The sequence below is a fragment of the Ranitomeya variabilis genome, chromosome 2 (genome assembly GCF_051348905.1).
Source record: "Ranitomeya variabilis isolate aRanVar5 chromosome 2, aRanVar5.hap1, whole genome shotgun sequence".
NCBI lineage: Eukaryota > Metazoa > Chordata > Amphibia > Anura > Dendrobatidae > Ranitomeya > Ranitomeya variabilis.
In genome coordinates, this window is record NC_135233.1 from 243,328,120 (window position 1) to 243,346,521 (window position 18,402).

An 18,402-nucleotide genomic window follows, 5' to 3' on the forward strand; every position below is an offset into this window, starting at 1 on the left:
TTTCTTATGACTATTTGATGCCTTTATTTATGCAATGGTTCTGTTCCTACTTATATTTATTGATACCTTATGCCCTATTGCATCATTTGGTAAATTATGATGAATTGACAGTTTAATCATTTTGCACACCTGTTCCCCCTCTTATTTGATGTATTGTAATTATCTATTACAATTTTTATTTTTTTCTGTCTATTTTTATGGTGTATGATGTGTTAATAAAATTAAATATATTTTAATAATTTGGATTGTTTTTAACTAATTTTTTTACCAAGTTTTTGAGGTCTTCAGTTGGTTCGTAGGCATTTATGCGTTCTTTATCTTTGGTATTTCCTTCTATTTAGGCTTAAAATACTATCCTTGCCCCAGGCATTGGTTCCCATCCCTACACCATTGAGCCCATCAATATATACTTCTTCTCAATACTCCAAATGAACACTTTAAGGGTTAAATAAGCTAATTTTAGATCCCAAATTTTACCTACTGGTAAAACTTGGACAGGTTTCTTCAGCATCCTGATCTCCTGTGGAAACAAAGAAAAAATATGGGAATTATGTGAAGTTGTAATTAAAGGGAACCTGTCACCATCTCAGCTTCAGGAAAATGGCCGTCGCGATCTCCATCTGCGCACGCGCGGCATCCCGCGGCCATTTTCCTGAAGCCCCGGGAAGCAGAGCAGTCCATCTGCGCACGCGCGGCCTCAGGAAGATGGCCGCCGCCACCGATAACCAGGGGAATAGCACAGATCGCGCTATTTTTCGGCTGTTGCGCATGCGAAAACCACTACGCCAACGCCGGGAAGATAAGCAAGAGGTGGGGGAGAAACAGCCATTTCACCATGCCCTTTTGACCAGACCAGCGTGATTGACAGGCGAAAACGGCGACTTTTGTAAGGTATTTCGGCAGCACAGGTGGGGAATCAGGGGACAAAAAATACACTATTGTAAAGCACAGCTCAGGCCCTATTTAACGGTATTTTTATCTCATACTGAAAAAACGGGGTGACAGGTTCCCTTTAAGTCCATGTTTGAAAAGTGGGATATATCAGGTCATTGTATGTGTACACCGCAGGACGCTATACACACTACACCTCCAACAAAGCGACACAGCAGAGTACACCACAGGCCGTGCGCCAGCAGAGGGTGACAGGGAAAAACACAGATGTGCTACCCATCCCTAAATATCTTGTGCATTGTTTTAGATGCCCATGGGACCACATGGAGGATGGTCTCCCTACAAAGCTGGCCCCTTCTCCATCGGTGGTAAGGGCTCCTCCTCTCTACATCTCCATGATATGGGGTGATGATATCAAGCTCTACTACTAGGAAGCCCCATTTTGCTTTTTGGTTCAGTCGCTCCTCCTATATGGATGCTTCAAGTCCAGAAATCCCTTACCTGAAAGTGTGGGCTGAAATGTTTGTCTTCATTCACAATGGCCATTTCCTTTTTGTCCCGCACCAACATGGTGGTCACTGCTCGCCCTGTTAAATGAGTGTGAAGCTGGGAGGCAAATATGTGGATGCCGCCTGAGGGAAGGGCCTGCGACACAAAAATATGGCTATAATATATACAAGGGGGCACCATGTGAAATGTGCCATTTACATCACTAGCATCTTATATATCTGTCCCTTACATGTCACATCACTCTAAACACCTGTGTAATCCCAAAAAATAACAAAAGTGAGTTTTCTGTGTGCGCCTCAATTATTCATACATCAATCTTCATGTAAATGTCTCTTCTGCATGAGAGGACGAGGCAGAGACATGAGAGGCGATGGAGGATACAGAAACTCAGTATCCGGAAAGTAACAAAGGTTCAGTCCAGGCATGACCAGCCGAGATAGAGGTCACCAGATGCCCACCCACCTGATTATACAACAACAATTCCCAGCATGCCTATCTGTGGTGTTTTATTTGCTTTGCCCTGAGGAAGTCTATCACTGGGAGAAAATCACTTTTTGCTGAGGCCATTGTGAGTCCATCATTGTGGAAGGTTTCTCTGCTTTCCCAGGATCCAGCTCAGCTTATTTGCCGTTCTGCAGGTTCCAATGTCGATGACTCCAACCCCTGAGCTAGAACAAGTTGCCATCCAAGCTTTGGGCAGAGTGAGGCCAACAGCTGGTAGTCCCCGAGTGTCAGAACAGCAGGACACTAGTGATAATTCAGTGCCAATAAGACTATCCGCTCACACTACCCACTCACAGGACTGTGCCCGGCAGCTACTAACTCTTCCTGGTGCTTCCCTTAATTCCTAAAAACTTCCAGTCTACCTTGGAAGAACGTGACACATAAAAGGCCTGGGGGCAGGGTGGTGTAGCTGGGGCACCATGTGTGTGAGAGTATATGCAGCATAGAGTGTGTGCAGTATGGAGTATGTGTACAGTATGGGTGGTGTGCAGAGTGGTATGTGTACAGTGTGGAAAGGGTGTGTACAGTATGGGGGGTTTACAGCATAGTATGTGTCACAGGGTTACTGCGACAGAGAGTGGCCATAAGACTGCAGTGTCTGATTTCTCCTACTCCTGCACTGATTAGAAGCACTCAACCTTTTTATTAAACGGTGTAAATTTCTTTTGGCAGTGCAGGAGTTAATCTGCTCAGTTGAGAGCTCCTGGAAGCTTTCCTGCATTAAGGATCAGCTGTTCACCATTGGCCACTCCCATCTCCTATAAAATTTGGGCCCTGGCTAGCACTCATTGTCAGACAAGGCTTGTACTGCATGACTGGAGGTTGTTGGTGGTTATTATTGAAGAAAGGCATCTGATGGATTTATCTGTGACTGTTGCTAGATTTTGAGTGTGTGATAATTTCCTTTCTTTTCCTACCTTGCTGTAATCCCATCCTCCACTCCCCGGTGTTTACCTCTGTGTGTATACGTGTAGGTTTGGTATTTTCCTTTATCTCTGTTTGTATTACCTTGTTAGTCTGGTTGATGTATTACGGTGCACTACTACTTCCCTTTACCCTGGGTGGGTGACTGTGGGCGGATTAAAGGCAAGGTACGTGGCCCCGGCATCTTCACCATCAGGAGTAATCCAGGGAACATGCACGGTGGACCCCAGGCTGCGAACGCACCAATTATAACATCCATATTAACTCGGTGCGTTCCGCCAGTCCTCACACCGTGTATATAAGGGATAGGAGGAGGAAGGAGTAGCACCGTGTATATACAGGATAGGAGAAGTAGCGCCGTGTATATACGTGACAGGAGGAGTAGTGCTGTGTATATACAGGATAGGAGTAGTAGTGCTGTGTATATACAGGACACTCACCAGGTCTGTGCATTTCCCTGTACAGTATCCAGTCAGGGAGAATTCCCTCTGGTGGGGCGGGATGGCCATTACTGGGGTGTACACCAGGCCGAGCTCCATGATCCCTGCGTCATATTTCCTCAGTGATGGGGTATAATGGAGGCGGATACCTGAGGAGTCTCGTAAACCTAAAAGAAACGAAAATAATACTAAGTAGTACCCCAAGCATCAGTGGCATAATTCTGTACCTCAAGTATCAGTACCCCAAGTGATAGCGCCATTATCCTGCTCCACAAGCGTCAGTGCCGTTATCCTGTGCCCCAAGTATCAGTGCCGTTATTCTGTGCCCCAAGTATCAGTACTGCTATTCTGTGCCCTAAGTATCAGTGCCGTTATCCTGTGCCCCAAGTATCAGTGCCGCTATTCTGTGCCCCAAGTATCAGTGCCGCTATCCTGTGCCCCAAGTATCAGTGCCGTTATCCTGTGCCCCAAGTATCAGTGCCGTTATCCTGTGCCCCAAGTATCAGTGCCGTTATCCTGCGCCCCAAATATCAGTGCTGTTATCCTGCGCCCCAAGTATCAGTGCCGTTATCCTGCGCCCCAAGTATCAGTGCCGTTATCCTGCGCCCCAAGTATCAGTGCCGTTATCCTGTTATCCTGTGCTCTAGGTATCAGTGCCGATATCCTGCGCCCCAAGTATCAGTGTCGTTATCCTGTGCCCCAAGCATCAGTGCCGTTATCCTGTTATCCTGTGCCCTAGGTATCAGTGCCGTTATCCTGCGCCCCAAGTATCAGTGCCGGTATCCTGTTATCCTGTGCCCTAGGTATCAGTGCCGATATCCTGCGCCCCAAGTATCAGTGTCGTTATCCTGTGCCCCAAGTATCAGTGCCGTTATCCTGCGCCCCAAGTATCAGTGTCGTTATCCTGTGCCCCAAGTATCAGTGCCGTTATCCTGTGCCCCAAGTATCAGTGCCGTTATCCTGCGCCCCAAGTATCAGTGTCGTTATCCTGCGCCCCAAGTATCAGTGCCGTTATCCTGCGCCCCAAGTATCAGTACCGTTATCCTGCGCCCCAAGTACCAGTGCCGTTATCCTGCGCCCCAAGTATCAGTGCCGCTATCCTGCGCCCCAAGTATCAGTGCCGTTATCCTGTTATCATGTGCCCTAGGTATCAGTGCCGTTATCCTGCGCCCCAAGTATCAGTGCCGTTATCCTGTCCCCTGTGCACATATACTTTGCTGCTGCGGGTGAGTATTCAGCGCTGGGTCCATTACTTGCTCTCATTTGTCTCCCACCACAGTGGCTGCCGTTGGCGCTGCGCCCGTGCTCCCGCTTCTGTTTCTCTGGGCATCAGTCCTGGCATTTACCGTCATATCGGACAAATACTAATAGCTTGGAAATACGTTTTTGTTCTATAAAAGTGAACTTTCCTGCGACCGCCATCTATAAATACGCGCTGCTGCCACCACCAGGAGCAGTGTGTCCTCCACAGATGGCACTGAGAATGGGCAGGACGGGGCATTATCCTCCATGTGTCAGGCGGCACACCGCGTCCTACACGGCACACACAGTCCTGACGCGCTGAGAATTGCCAGATACTGGCAGCAGGAGCCGCTGCATAATGATGGTGGCGGGCGGCACCAGCATGAGGGGCATTAACCCTTCAGGCACTGCATGTGAGGGAGCTGGCGCGCTCTGCAGCGGGTTATGGGTGGCAGCGTTGCTAGGTATCTGTGCGGCTATTTATATCCCGGCTCTGATATGGAGACCACAGCCGGGATACGGAAAATGGCCAGATATTAATAAAAAGGAGATTCTATATACATAAGAAAATCATCCGCACAGAATACGGAGTGACAATGTCTGCTACACGGCGGTGGGACGATCTGCAGAATAAATGTATGACTGGCAGGTTATATGTGCGATGTTCTGCAGATTGTGTGACTGGCCGGTTAGAAGTGCGATGTACTGCAGATTGTGTGACTGGCCGGTTAGAGGTGCGATGTTCTGCGGATTGTGTGACTGGCCGGTTAGAAGTGCGATGTTCTGCAGATTGTGTGACTGGCCGGTTAGAGGTGCGATGTTCTGCAGATTGTGTGACTGGCCGGTTAGAAGTGCGATGTTCTGCAGATTGTGTGACTGGCAGGTTAGAGGTGCGATGTTCTGCAGATTGTGTGACTGGCAGGTTAGAGGTGCGATGTACTGCAGATTGTGTGACTGGCCGGTTAGAGGTGCGATGTTCTGCGGATTGTGTGACTGGCCGGTTAGAGGTGCGATGTTCTGCAGATTGTGTGACTGGCAGGTTAGAGGTGCGATGTACTGCAGATTGTGTGACTGGCCGGTTAGAGGTGCGATGTTCTGCGGATTGTGTGACTGGCCGGTTAGAGGTGCGATGTTCTGCAGATTGTGTGACTGGCAGGTTAGAGGTGCGATGTACTGCAGATTGTGTGACTGGCCGGTTAGAAGTGCGATGTTCTGCAGATTGTGTGACTGGCAGGTTAGAGGTGCGATGTTCTGCAGATTGTGTGACTGGCAGGTTAGAGGTGCGATGTTCTGCAGATTATGTGACTGACAGGTTAGGCTGGTTTCACACTTGCGTTTTGATCTGCAGCGTTTTTTAAAAAAATGCATGTGGTGAAAAAACGCATGTAAACGCGGCAAAACGCTGCGTTTTTTAGACGCATGCGTTTTTGAATGCAGAAAAAAAACCGCGGTGTTTTGCCGCGTTTACATGCGTTTTTTCCTGCGTTTGCGTTTTTTAAACGCATGCTGAGAAGTGTGTGACAGCTGCCAATCATCAAAATCAACTAGAAAACCCACTATACACAGAAATAGCTAGGGTTAGGGTTAGGATCCCTAGTAACCATAGGGATCCTAATCCTAACCCTAGGGATCCTAACCCTAACCCTAAGGGTTAGGATCCTAACCCTAACCCTAAGGGTTAGGGTTAGGATCCCTAGGGTTAGGGTTAGGGTTATGGTTAGGATCCCTAGTATCCCTAGGGATCCTAACTCTAACCCTAACCCTTGGGATCCTAACCCTAACCCTAACCCTAGGGATCCTAACCCTAACCCTAACTCTAACCCTAACCCTAGGGATCCTAACCCTAACCCTAAGGGTTAGGATCCTAACCCTAACCCTAAGGGTTAGGGTTAGGATCCCTAGGGTTAGGGTTAGGATCCCTAGGGTTAGGGTTAGGGTTAGAGTTAGGGTTAGGATCCCTAGGGTTACTAGGGATCATAACCTTAGGGTTAGGGTTAGGATCCCTAGTAACCCTAGGGTTAGGGTTAGGGTTTTCTTGTGTTTAGGGTTAGGGTTAGGGTTTTCTTGTTTTTTCTTGTGTTTAGGGTTAGGGTTTTCTTGTTTTTTCTTGTGTTTTCTTGTGTTTTTCTATAAAAACGCATGCGTTTTTAACGCAAACAAACGCATGTGCTTAAAAACGCATGCGTTTACATAGACAGCAATATTTTTTTGCCGTGAATAAACGCATGCGTTTTTTTGCGGCAAAAAAACGCCGCTAGAAATTACTACAGGTTGCATTTCTGCAACTAAACGCACGCGTCAAAAAACGCATGCGTTGCCGAAAACGCGTCAAAACGCATGCGTTTTTTAATGTTAAGTATAGAAAAAAAACGCATGCGTTTTTTAGCGCTAAAACGCTGCAGATCAAAACGCAAGTGTGAAACCAGCCTTAGAGGTGCGATGTTCTGCAGATTGTGTGAATGGCCGGATAGAGGTGCGATGTTCTGCAGATTGTGTAACTGGCCGGTTAGAGGTGCGATGTTCTGCGGATTGTGTGACTGGCCGGTTAGAGGTGCGATGTTCTGCAGATTGTGTGACTGGCCGGATAAAGTGCGATGTTCTGCAGATTGTGTGACTGGCCGGATAGAGGTGCGATGTTCTGCAGATTGTGTGACTGGCAGGTTAGAGGTGCGAGGTTCTGCAGATTGTGTGACTGGCCGGATGGAAGTGCGATGTTCTGCAGGTTGTGTGACTGGCAGGTCAGAGGTGCGATGTTCTGCAGGTTGTTTGACTGGCAGGTCAGAGGTGCGATGTTCTGCAGGTTGTCTGATTGGCCGGATGGAGGTGCGATGTTCTGCAGATTGCGTGACTGGCCGGATGGAGGTGCGATGTTCTGCAGATTGTGTGACTGGCAGGTTAGAGGTGCGATGTTCTGCAGATTGTGTGACTGGCAGGTTAGAGGTGTGATGTTCTGCAGATTGTGTGACTGGCCGGTTAGAGGTGCGATGTTCTGCAGATTGTGTGACTGGCAGGGTTCTGGCTTTTACCTTTCAGTTCCAGCGGATTATGATAATGAACTTCTAGTCGAAGGAACCTGGAAGATCTGGGGCCTCCGAAGGCCAAGCCGACGTCATCAGGGTAGTAGAAAGCCTGCGGTGAAGAACGGCTATTACACCTGTGACCAGGAGGTCCTACCACAAGCCACCTAGGGCCTCACTCCCGCCCTCTTTACCAACCTTGGCTCCCATCGCCCAGGCGGCTAGGACATGCCTGCAGTAGTCGAGCCTTTGTGGTTTCATCTTGGAGTCGCAGGGTCCACTAAAGTGGGGGATGGTATCGTAGTCCTCCGAGCACTGGAAGACCTCGATGTGATGGACTATGGCCTCGTGCCCAGCCGTGATGATCGGCTCATACTGCAGACGGACAGAACAGTAGTTGAGAATCTTATGAGCAGTGAAGGATCAGGATGAAGAACATGCAATTCTCTGTAGTCAGAAGTCATAGTAATTCTCTGTAGAAACATATGGCGGTATTTAGGCACTATTCTGCTGGTGCAGTCACTGTGTACATACATTACATTACTGATCCGGTACTGATCCTGAGCTACATCCTGTATTATACCCCAGAGCTGCACTCACTATTCTGCCGGTGTGGTCACTGCGTACATACATTACATTACTGATCCTGAGTTACATCCTGAATTATACTCCAGAGCTGCACTCACTATTCTGCTGGTGCAGTCACGGTGTACATACATTACATTACTGATCCTGAGTTACATCCTGTAGATCTTTTATTATAAAAATGAAAAACATAACAACAATAATAGCAGAAAACATAACAAAAATATTAGCCAGAAAATAATCAATATACTGAACACTGGTCCAGCCGCTCATTCTCTCCTCTCACACAGTATATACAGAATAACTACTTTGATTTTCAGGTCCGGTCACCAAACAAAATAATAACAAATAAAATAAACAATGGCAAACAGACTATATACATGAACTTTTTTTTTTTTTTTTAGTTTTAAATAAAATAACTACAAATATATACAATACTACAAGCTATCCTCCATTCCCAACCCCCCGCACTGACCTGAGAGCTGATCCTGCGTCTCATGCCTGAGTCCATGTCCAACGTCCATAAGCCAGATCAGGCAGTGCCAGTTTTTCCCCCAAACAACCCAGTGTCCCATAGTCCCACAAGATAAACCCACCTCCCCCCCTTTCCCACCACCCAACCTAACACCTACACCCAAATCTATATCCCCATATATAATATATACAATATATACAGCAGCACACACCACAATAATCACAACTCACGAAGCCCAAGTTCGGCGCTTGCAGCCCTACATCACTGTATAATCAAACAAAACAAAAATCTACAGTGTCAGCATCAGCCCACCACCAGGAAAGGAGATGACCAGACTAGGGCACACTAAAAGAAAAGCCCCTCCAGAGGAGCGCGGCTCTCCGTGCGCCCAGTCTCCCATACTCCAGAGAGCGCACCTTCACCAGGTCAACGAGTATGGTCCTAAACACATCGTCCACTGGGAGGATTTTTCGTTGCGTCGATACTAAGCACCGTGCGTTCCACGTGTGATACCTAACCACTGCGCTAACTAGAAATAAGGTGCAGCGGTCCCAACCACCCAGGTCTCCGAATGCTCCATAGGCCCATTCCGCATAGGAGAGACCGGCCAGCCGAGACCAGCCAATGAAGGCGCCCACCCTGTTGTACACCTCTGTGTTGAAGGGACAATGAAGCAGGAAGTGGTCCATGCTTTCCAGCAAGGTACCACAATGCTCCCGAGGACAATTCCTGTCCTCAGAGCTCCTACACTTCAGATTGTCCCTCACACACAGTTTCCCATGGAAGCAGCGCCAAGCCAAGTCCCAAAACTTCGAGGGGATCCTGATAGAATTTAAAAGATGCAAACCCACCCCAAGATCCCGACTTGGGCAGTCCCTGAGCGCCAGAGGCCTCTGGAAATGGGTCAAAAGAACCCTACTGTCAAGTAGTTTCCTTGGCAGAGTCCTGGTCTCCCACATTCCCAGACCCCACCAACGAATTACCTTCAGAACCAAGGTAGCGTAAGCCGGAAGATGTCCATGCGGTGTGCGAAGATCCTTCACTTGCCCTCCTGTCTCCCATTCCTGGAAGAAAGGCTGAAACCATCCCCTACAGGAGAATATCCACGGAGGAGCCCTCTCTTTCCAGAGGTTTGCGATATTGATCTTAATGAAGGTATCCACAAGGAATACCACAGGGTTGACCATACCCAACCCTCCTAGTCTCCTCTTACGGTAAGTAACCTCCCTCTTGACCAGGTTCAGTCTATTCCCCCATAACAGTTGGAAGAACAAACTGTAGACCCGAGTCCAGAGAGATTCCGGCAAGATGCACACACTGCCCAGATAAACCAGTAAAGGGAGCAGGTAAGTTTTGATCAGGTTTACCCTTTCCCTTAGGGTCAAAGACCAACCCTTCCATTGGTTCACCTTCTGAGTGGCGATCTCTAGCCTGCTGTCCCAATTTTGTTTGGGGTAATCCCCCTGGCCAAATTCGATGCCAAGGACTTTTGCAGAGACTTTGGGTCCTGGAAGGGTGTCCGGAAGATCAAAACCAGGATCTCCTCCTCCCAGCCAGAGACTCTCACACTTATCCCGGTTGATCTTGGACCCAGATGCCTCCGAGTAGCGATCTACCTCTGACATCAGCCACCCTGCCTCCTCGTGAGAGGAAGCAAACACAGTGACATCATCGGCATACGCCACCACCCTCAGAGTGGCCTCCGGTGCTGCCTGATCCATCCCGATCCCGGCCAACGGTCCACGCTCCACCCTCCTAAGAAGAGGGTCAATCGCAAACACGTACAGCAGCGGGCTCAAGGGACAACCCTGGCGAACACCGGACCCAACCTCAAAAGAGCTACCAATCCAACCATTCACAAGCAGGAAACTCTCTGCCCCACTGTACAAGGTCTTAAGCCAATCAACAAACCCCCCCGGCAGGCCATATCTCAGAAGGACGGACCAGAGGTACTCGTGATTAACCCGATCAAACGCTTTTGCCTGGTCCAGTGACAGCATGTACCCCTTCCAGTGACCAGCCCTACCCTGCTCCACTGCCTCTCGGACACAGAGCACAGCACTAAATGTGCTGCGGCCTGGAACAGAGCAATGCTGGGCCCCCGAAAGGAGTCGGGATGCAAATTTCACCAGCCGATTAAACAGCACCTTTGCCAGAACCTTCCTGTCTGCATTGAGAAGCGCTATGGGACGCCAATTCTCAATGCATGATGGGTCCTTACCCTTTGACAAGATGATCAGAGCAGACCTCCTCATTGACTTCGGCAGAGTGCCCGAGGAAAGACACTCATTGAATACCTCAGTCAAGAGGGGAACCAAAACGTCCTTAAAGGTCTTATAGAATTCAGATGTTAAGCCATCTGGACCAGGCGATTTTTTGGGGGCAAGCCCTTCAATCGCCAACTGAACTTCCTCTTCCCTGATCATTTCTGTCAAAACGTCAAGAGAGGGGTCTACCCCTGGTTCGGGGACAGCTTCTGCCAGGAAAGCCGACATCTCATCCCAATCAAGATCCCTCTTCCCCAAGAGGTGCGAGTAGAAGGATCTGACAACCTCCAGGATCCCTGATCTGGATCGCCTCAGGGATCCCGTAGTGTCGACCAGTCCTGTAACCACTTTACTATTCACTGACATCTTGCAGTTTCTGTAAGGGTCGGGCGAGCAGTACTTCCCGTAATCCCTCTCAAAAACCAAAGATGCGTGTCTATCGTACTGACACCTCATAAGCAAAGATTTCACTCTGGAGATCTCCTCGCGGCTACCTCCAGTTGAGACAAGATGCTCGAGTTTCCTCCTCAGACCCTGATACAGGCGGTACCTGCTCAGACTCCTGAGGCTCGAGAGCTGGCGGAAGAATCTCGCCACCCTTTCCTTGAACATCTCCCACCACTCTGACCTACTACTACAAAGATCCAGTAAGGGTACCTGGCTCTGAAGAAAATCCTCAAAGGACTGTCTTATCTCCGCTTCTTCCAAGAGAGACGAATTGAGCCTCCAAAAGCCTCTTCCCATCCGGAGGGTCTCTGTAACATTCAGAGAAAACAAAATTAAACAGTGGTCGGAGAACTCCACCTCAACAACAGACACTGCTGAAGAGACAGCTTCCTCCTTTAAATAAAACCTATCTATTCTGGACCTACAGTTACCTCTATGATAGGTGAACCCCTCGTGGCCTGGGGTGTGCCGAATGTGGACATCCACCAGGCGAGCCTCACTAGCTATACTATTAAGGGCGACGCTATCGTAAGTCAGCTTGTCTCTGGAACCTCCTCTATCTCGGGGCCTCGTGACAGCATTGAAGTCCCCTCCAAAGACAACCTGCCGACTTGTAAAAAGGTAGGGCTTGATCCTCATAAAGAGACACTTCCGGTCCCACTTAGATTGGGGACCATAGATGTTAATGAGCCGGAGCTCTTGTCCCTTCATGAGGACATCTAAGATCAGGCACCTCCCCATTTCTAACTCAATAACCCGTCGGCATTCCACCGGTGCGGTAAAAAGGACCGCCACTCCGCTATACGGCTCGGCCGCAAGAGACCAATAGGAGGGCCCGAGTCTCCACTCCCTCTTAGCTTTAAACACATCTGCCATGTTTGGCAGCCTGGTCTCTTGCAAAAAGAAAATGTCAGCTTCAACCCGGCTGAGAAAATCAAAGGCTGCAAATCTAGCTGTATTTGACTTTATGCTTGCGACATTAATGGACGCCACCGTCAACGGAGTGGGTTCTGCCATCATTGGTGATTGAGTTAGATGGCTTTCTTTTTCCCACTCCCCTTATCCTCTGCCTCAGAGGAGGAATCCTTCCCCCTCTTTAATGACATGGAGGTATCCATTTCTACGCGTTTTTTATTTTTTTCGTCCTCGTCTCCGGACTCTGGGCCAGTCCCTCCCTCCAAAGATCTTATGTTCCCAGAAGGAGGAGACTCGGCGCCCCCTGTGAGCCCCGCCGAAGCCAGAACCTCACCCTCAGCTTCCCCCTCAGAGGAAGAGATGTTTTCAAGGGCTTGGAACCGGTTAGACAGACCAACCAGAGGGGAGTCGGTTTTTCCTTCCTTAGGTACCTTGGTCAGAGTGAGAGATTTTTTTTTTTCTCCCTTCTTTCTCTTCTTTTTGGTGCCGAGCTTACGCTTGTCCTCTAGCCACTGCCTATTATCCTCATCCATACTTTCATAATGGGAGGACTCTGAGGCAGTGGCATTCTCCTCCCTGTGGATCCTCCTGACCTCCTCATCCAACTCATCATCCCTTGGGGCCTCAGCAGCAAGACTGGCATCCAGGACAGGGGCCGCCCCAGTAGCCCGAGGCTCGCCCAGCTCCCTATCCTGTCTGCGCTTGTCTAGACGCCTTAGCTGGGAGGCGTCTTTTTATTGCTTTTCTTCCTTGGCCCCTCAGCTCCCTCACCCTTGCTAGTCCCTTCCCCAGCAGAATCAGCCTCATGGCTTTCTCCCACCGGGGTCACGACTGCGTTAGCGAAGGAGCGAGGACAACGGCTGAATGGGTGACCTAACTCACCACACAGGTGGCACCTAATCTCCACACAAGATGCAGCAAGATGGCCGACATCCCCACACAATGCACACTTCTGCACAGTGCAGTTTGTGCTGAAGTGTGTGGGGTCGCCGCACCTGTGACAGAGCTTCGGTTGCCCCTGGTAGAAGACCAGGATACGATCCCTACCCAGGAAGGCAGATGATGGTATGTGGGCAACCGTACCACCTGAACGCTTAAGTTTTACCATAAACGTCCAGGCCCCTGACCAGATACCAAACTCGTCACGGTTTTTCTTTGGCATCTCCACTACCTCTCCATACCGGCCAAGCCACGTCATGATGTCATAACAAGAAAGCGACTCGTTACACGTCATCACGGTCACTTTCTTGACTTGATTTTGGCGAGACACCGCCTGAACGGCAAAGTCTCGCCAGCCGGGCTCATTTTTTGCCAACTCATAGTTCGACCAGAAAAGTTCAAGCCCCTCCGGCCGAACAAAGCTGACATCAAACTCAGGTGTGGAATAGGGATGTATCAAGGCGTAGATGTCAATCGCCTTGAAGCCCATCCTCAGCAGGAGCTCCACAACCTTCGACCTTGGAGGACATGCATCACTGCCCCTCCACCGAAGACGGACCACATTCCTACGCACACTACCCGGCCCGGCTGTTGGGAGGGACCACACTGTATCCCCCCCTCTTCGCTCTCGGAAGGCCCCGAGGCCATGCCTCTCTATCCAGAAGGATAGATCAACCTCTCGACCCTCTACCATTAGTGATCTCTCTCCCTTCTTTAGAGCCTCCAGGAGACGCCGTTGCAACATGCCGTCCCCAGAGCCCAGAGACGAGGAGGACGCCCTATTTCCCCCGGAGGTGACAGCGGCATAACTCCTGACAGGTGCTGCCACCACCGGGGGGGCAACCGGACCAGTGACCACATCCACACCAACAGCATCACCATTACCCACCTCCATAACCTCCTCACCCTCTACCAAACCAGCAACCACACCACTAGACAAAGACTTTTCCTCATCCATACCCACCACATTCACTCCTGCTGGACCAGTGACAACAGGGGGTGACATTTTGGCCTCCGCATCATCAGGCACAAGGGGCTGAGTCTCCTCCACAGAACTGGAGGTGACCTCACCCCTGGTTTTATGTGTGCCCTCCGCATCATCAGTTGATATTTTCCGCTGCTTCATGGTTGCTACCAGGCGCCGTTGATCTTTAGCTACTGTGAGGCACCGCTGATCCTTAGCATCAGGATCTTGTTGACCAGCGGCGCCAACACAGAACAGGACTTTGGTGGGAGGACCGGAACGCCCCACCCCGGTAACCCCCTCACACTGCCGCCGCTTCTCAACTAAGTGATCAGCGGCAACAGCATTCAGGGGCACCGAGGCTACCGGAGCTGCCCCTGACACCGGGCTGCTCCCCCCTCCCACTGGGGAGCGCACCACAGTATCGTGGCCTGATTTTTCGCCCGCCGCCGGGCCGCCCTCACTGTCCAGCCTCTCGGCTGATGCACCTGCTGCTACGTCCCAGCTACTACAAGCAGAGACGGAGCTCAGTGCCTCACTACCGTGCTTTGTAGTCTCCCCGCGCCTTTGCACCGGATCCACAGCAGAACCCGGGCTGGGCTGGGCAACGGGGCTTATACAGAGAGCTGACCCTGCAGCCGACTCAGGGGGTACAGGGAGGGGGGCATACACATAGCTTACCGCTTCCTGCAGCTTAGGTTTGATCTTCTTCACCTTTTTTTTCTTGCCCCCAGGTGCCTCCTCTGGCAAATCATCACCAAGATGGAAGTTCTGAAGGCACACTGGGGACTCCAGGAGCTTGATCTCTGCCATTAGTGCCCCTCCCTGGCCGATGTCACTGTCCTCCCCAGAGCCAGCAGAACTGCGACGAGATGTCATTGTCGCCTGTCCAGCAGGGAGCTCGCTGCACGTGGCCTGTGAGTGACTAAGCAGGCTGCCAGGTGGGGCTTTCTGCTGGTCATCCTCCTTCTTATCATCATCATCATCATCATCATCATCATCCACCTGGCTCCCAGGCTGCAGCCCTATCTGCCTTTGCTCTCTGTTATCAGCCATTTCTCTGAATCGGTCTTCATTTTGCAATTTTTCTTTAAATGGTCCACTTTTTTCTTGGATAAAGGCTTTTTTTACCTCCAGGTCATTAATTTCCAGCTTCAGCCTCTTTACCTCAGCCTGGAATTGCGTCTTCCTGGGTCTGGAGGCGCCTGCAGCTTTTGCGCTTGTGCAGCGCAGCTCCTCCCGGAGCCTTTTCAATCTCTTGCTTGCTTCTTCATACTCACGAAGGTGGCTCATGACCCGGGAGGCATAGGTGGACACAGACTCCCGGGGTCTCTGCAGCGCCCAACCCTCCTCAGTGAGGTCGGCCTCACCTCCGTGAGCACTCAGCTTTCCTCCAGAAGGGCCGTCATCCTGCACGCTAGCAGGCTTCTCCTCCATGGAAGCCTTGCGGCTTCTCTGGGTCTCTGCAGACCTGGGGGGAGTAGGAGCCACATTGCTGCGACTCCTGGTGGAGTGTCTCACCCCCGAATCCTCTGATGTGCAGGCTGGTTGCTGGTTCCTTCTGCCCCCCGCCAGCCTGGTCCGGGAAGCAGAAGCCTGGGACTTGGCTCCTTCACTCATCCCAGGAAACCCACTCACTCCCTGGGTAAGAGAGAGAGCAGGTCCCCGGGTGGAGAGGTGGTGGTTCTCAGGAGCTCAGGAGCACACAGCAGGTTCAGCAGCGACCGCACCCACAATCAGCACAGTGAGCAGCAGCTGAGCAGAGCTGCACCCACTATCCTGCTGGTGCAGTCACTGTGCACATACATTACATTACTGATCCTGAGTTACATCCTGTATTAGGGTATGTGTCCACGTTCAGGATTGCATCAGGATTTGGTCAGGATTTTCCATCAGTATTTGTAAGCCAAAACCAGGAGTGGGTGATAAATGCTTAAGTGGTGCATATGTTTCTATTATACTTTTCCTCTAATTGTTCCACTCCTGGTTTTGGCTTACAAATACTGATGGAAAATCCTGACCAAATCCTGATGCAATCCTGAACGTGGACACATACCCTAATACTCCAGAGCTGCACTCACTCTTCTGCTGGTGCAGTCACCATGTACATACATTACATTACTGATCCTGAGTTACATCCTGAATTATACTCCAGAGCTGCACTCACTATTCTGCTGGTGCAGTCACGGTGTACATACATTACATTACTGATCCTGAGTTACATCCTGTATTATACTCCAGAGCTGCACTCACTCTTCTGCTGGTGCAGTCAGTGTTGTAAGAGTGTATTGGGGGACACTCGCTTTGTTCGGGATTAACGTAGTCAGGCACGATTTTTCGCTTAAACACAGTCTATACGGTTTATTAACCCCTTCACCCCCAAGGGTGGTTTGCACGTTATGGACCGGGCCAATTTTTACAATTCTGACCACTGTCCCTTTATGAGGTTATAACTCTGGAACGCTTCAACGGATCCTGGTGATTCTGACATTGTTTTCTCGTGACATATTGTACTTCATGATAGTGGTAAAATTTCTTTGATATTACCTGCGTTTATTTGTGAAAAAAATGGAAATTTGGTAAAAATTTTGAAAATTTCACAATTTTCCAAATTTGAATTTTTATGCAATTAAATCACAGTGATATGTCACACAAAATACTTAATAAGTAACATTTCCCACATGTCTACTTTACATCAGCATCATTTTGGAACCAAATTTTTTTTTTGTTAGGGAGTTATAAGGGTTAAAAGTTGACCACAAGAAAATAAAAAGAAAAAAGCCAGCTCACCAGACAGCCATAGGTATAAAATGTGTGCTCATACGATCATTAATAAGTCATTTATGAACTCAGACAAAACGAAAAACTTTATAATTAAGCAATATATTAATTGTAATACCGCTTATGTGGTATATAAAATCGACTGCACCATTTGTCAATTATCTTATGTTGGATGCACTATGCGCAAGCTTAAGATACGGATTAATGAACATTTATATGATATTGAAAATGCGGGTAATTCGTCCCGATCAGTTTCAGCTGCATCCAAACATTTTATTACTCAGCATGCATGCAGTGCTAAATCTTTTTTGGCATATGGCATTGAACGTGTTAACAAACCTCAGCGAGGTGGGAATTTCAAACGCTGCCTTCTCACACGTGAAGCCTTTTGGATTTATTACCTGAATACCCGGTTTCCAGCCGGTCTTAACAAACGCAACGAGTTAATGTATCATTATTAACATCATATTCATGAGCTTTTTTCATATATTTCCTTTTTTGTATATATATATATATTTATAATTGATTTTTTACAGCAATTTTGTTTTTGTTTTTAATGATCGAGCTTTGTATTAGGAGGACCTTAGTCACATGGTTTTTGTATCCTATGCTTATTGGTTGGTGGTAGTTTTATAATGTTAGTATGTTTGTGTCTGTGTAGCTCTGACAAAGATCTGTATAGATCGAAACGCGTAGCTCGTTTCCCGTCGTCATGGAGAGCATTGCAGCCTATGTTTTAAAGATTTACCAATAAAGGATTGAATTTTATTCAAACATTTTGGAGCTGGAATCAATTTTCGTTTCTACTATTTAAAAGTTGACCAGCAATTTCTCATTTTTACAACACCATTTTTTTTAGGGACCACATCTCATTTGAAGTCATTTTGAGGGGTCTATATGATAGAAAATACCCAAGTGTGACACCATTCTAAAAACTGCACCCCTCAAGGTGCTCAAAACCACATTCAAAAAGTTTATTAACCCTTCAGGTGTTTCACAGGAATTTTTGGAATGTTTAAATAAAAATGAACATTTAACTTTTTTTCACACAAAATTTAATTCAGCTCCAATTTGTTTTATTTTACCAAGGGTAACAGGAGAAAATGGACCCCAAAAGATGTTATACAATTTGTCCTGAGTACGCCGATACCCCATATGTGGGAGTAAACCACTGTTTGGGCGCATGACAGAGCTCGGAAGCGAAGGAGCGCCATTTGACTTTTCAATGCAAAATTGACTGGAATTGAGATGGGACGGCATGTTGCGTTTGGAGAGCCACTGATGTGCCTAAACATTGAAACCCCCCACAAGTGACACCATTTTGGAAAGTAGAACCCCTAAGGAACTTATCTAGAGGTGTGGTGAGCACTTTGACCCACCAAGTGCTTCACAGAAGTTTATAATGCAGAACCGTAAAAATAAAAAATCATATTTTTTCACAAAAATGATCTTTTCGCCCCCAATTTTTTATTTTCACAAGGGTAAGAGAAGAAGTTGGACC

At 48.6% G+C, this 18,402-nt stretch overlaps 1 protein-coding gene across 2 annotated transcripts in view; it reads right to left on the minus strand.

Moving 5' to 3' along the window:
- The window catches only part of DBH (dopamine beta-hydroxylase), an 85,095-nt gene that overhangs the window by 14,657 nt on the left and 52,036 nt on the right, over window positions 1-18,402 (minus strand). For both annotated transcript variants that reach the window (XM_077284348.1, XM_077284347.1), the window contains exons 6-10: window positions 7,727-7,903; window positions 7,538-7,640; window positions 3,270-3,436; window positions 1,393-1,536; window positions 482-520 (exon numbers count right to left, since the gene is read on the minus strand). In XM_077284348.1, coding sequence (XP_077140463.1) covers window positions 482-520; window positions 1,393-1,536; window positions 3,270-3,436; window positions 7,538-7,640; window positions 7,727-7,903 — 630 coding nt within the window. The remainder of the gene's footprint in view (window positions 1-481; window positions 521-1,392; window positions 1,537-3,269; window positions 3,437-7,537; window positions 7,641-7,726; window positions 7,904-18,402) is intronic.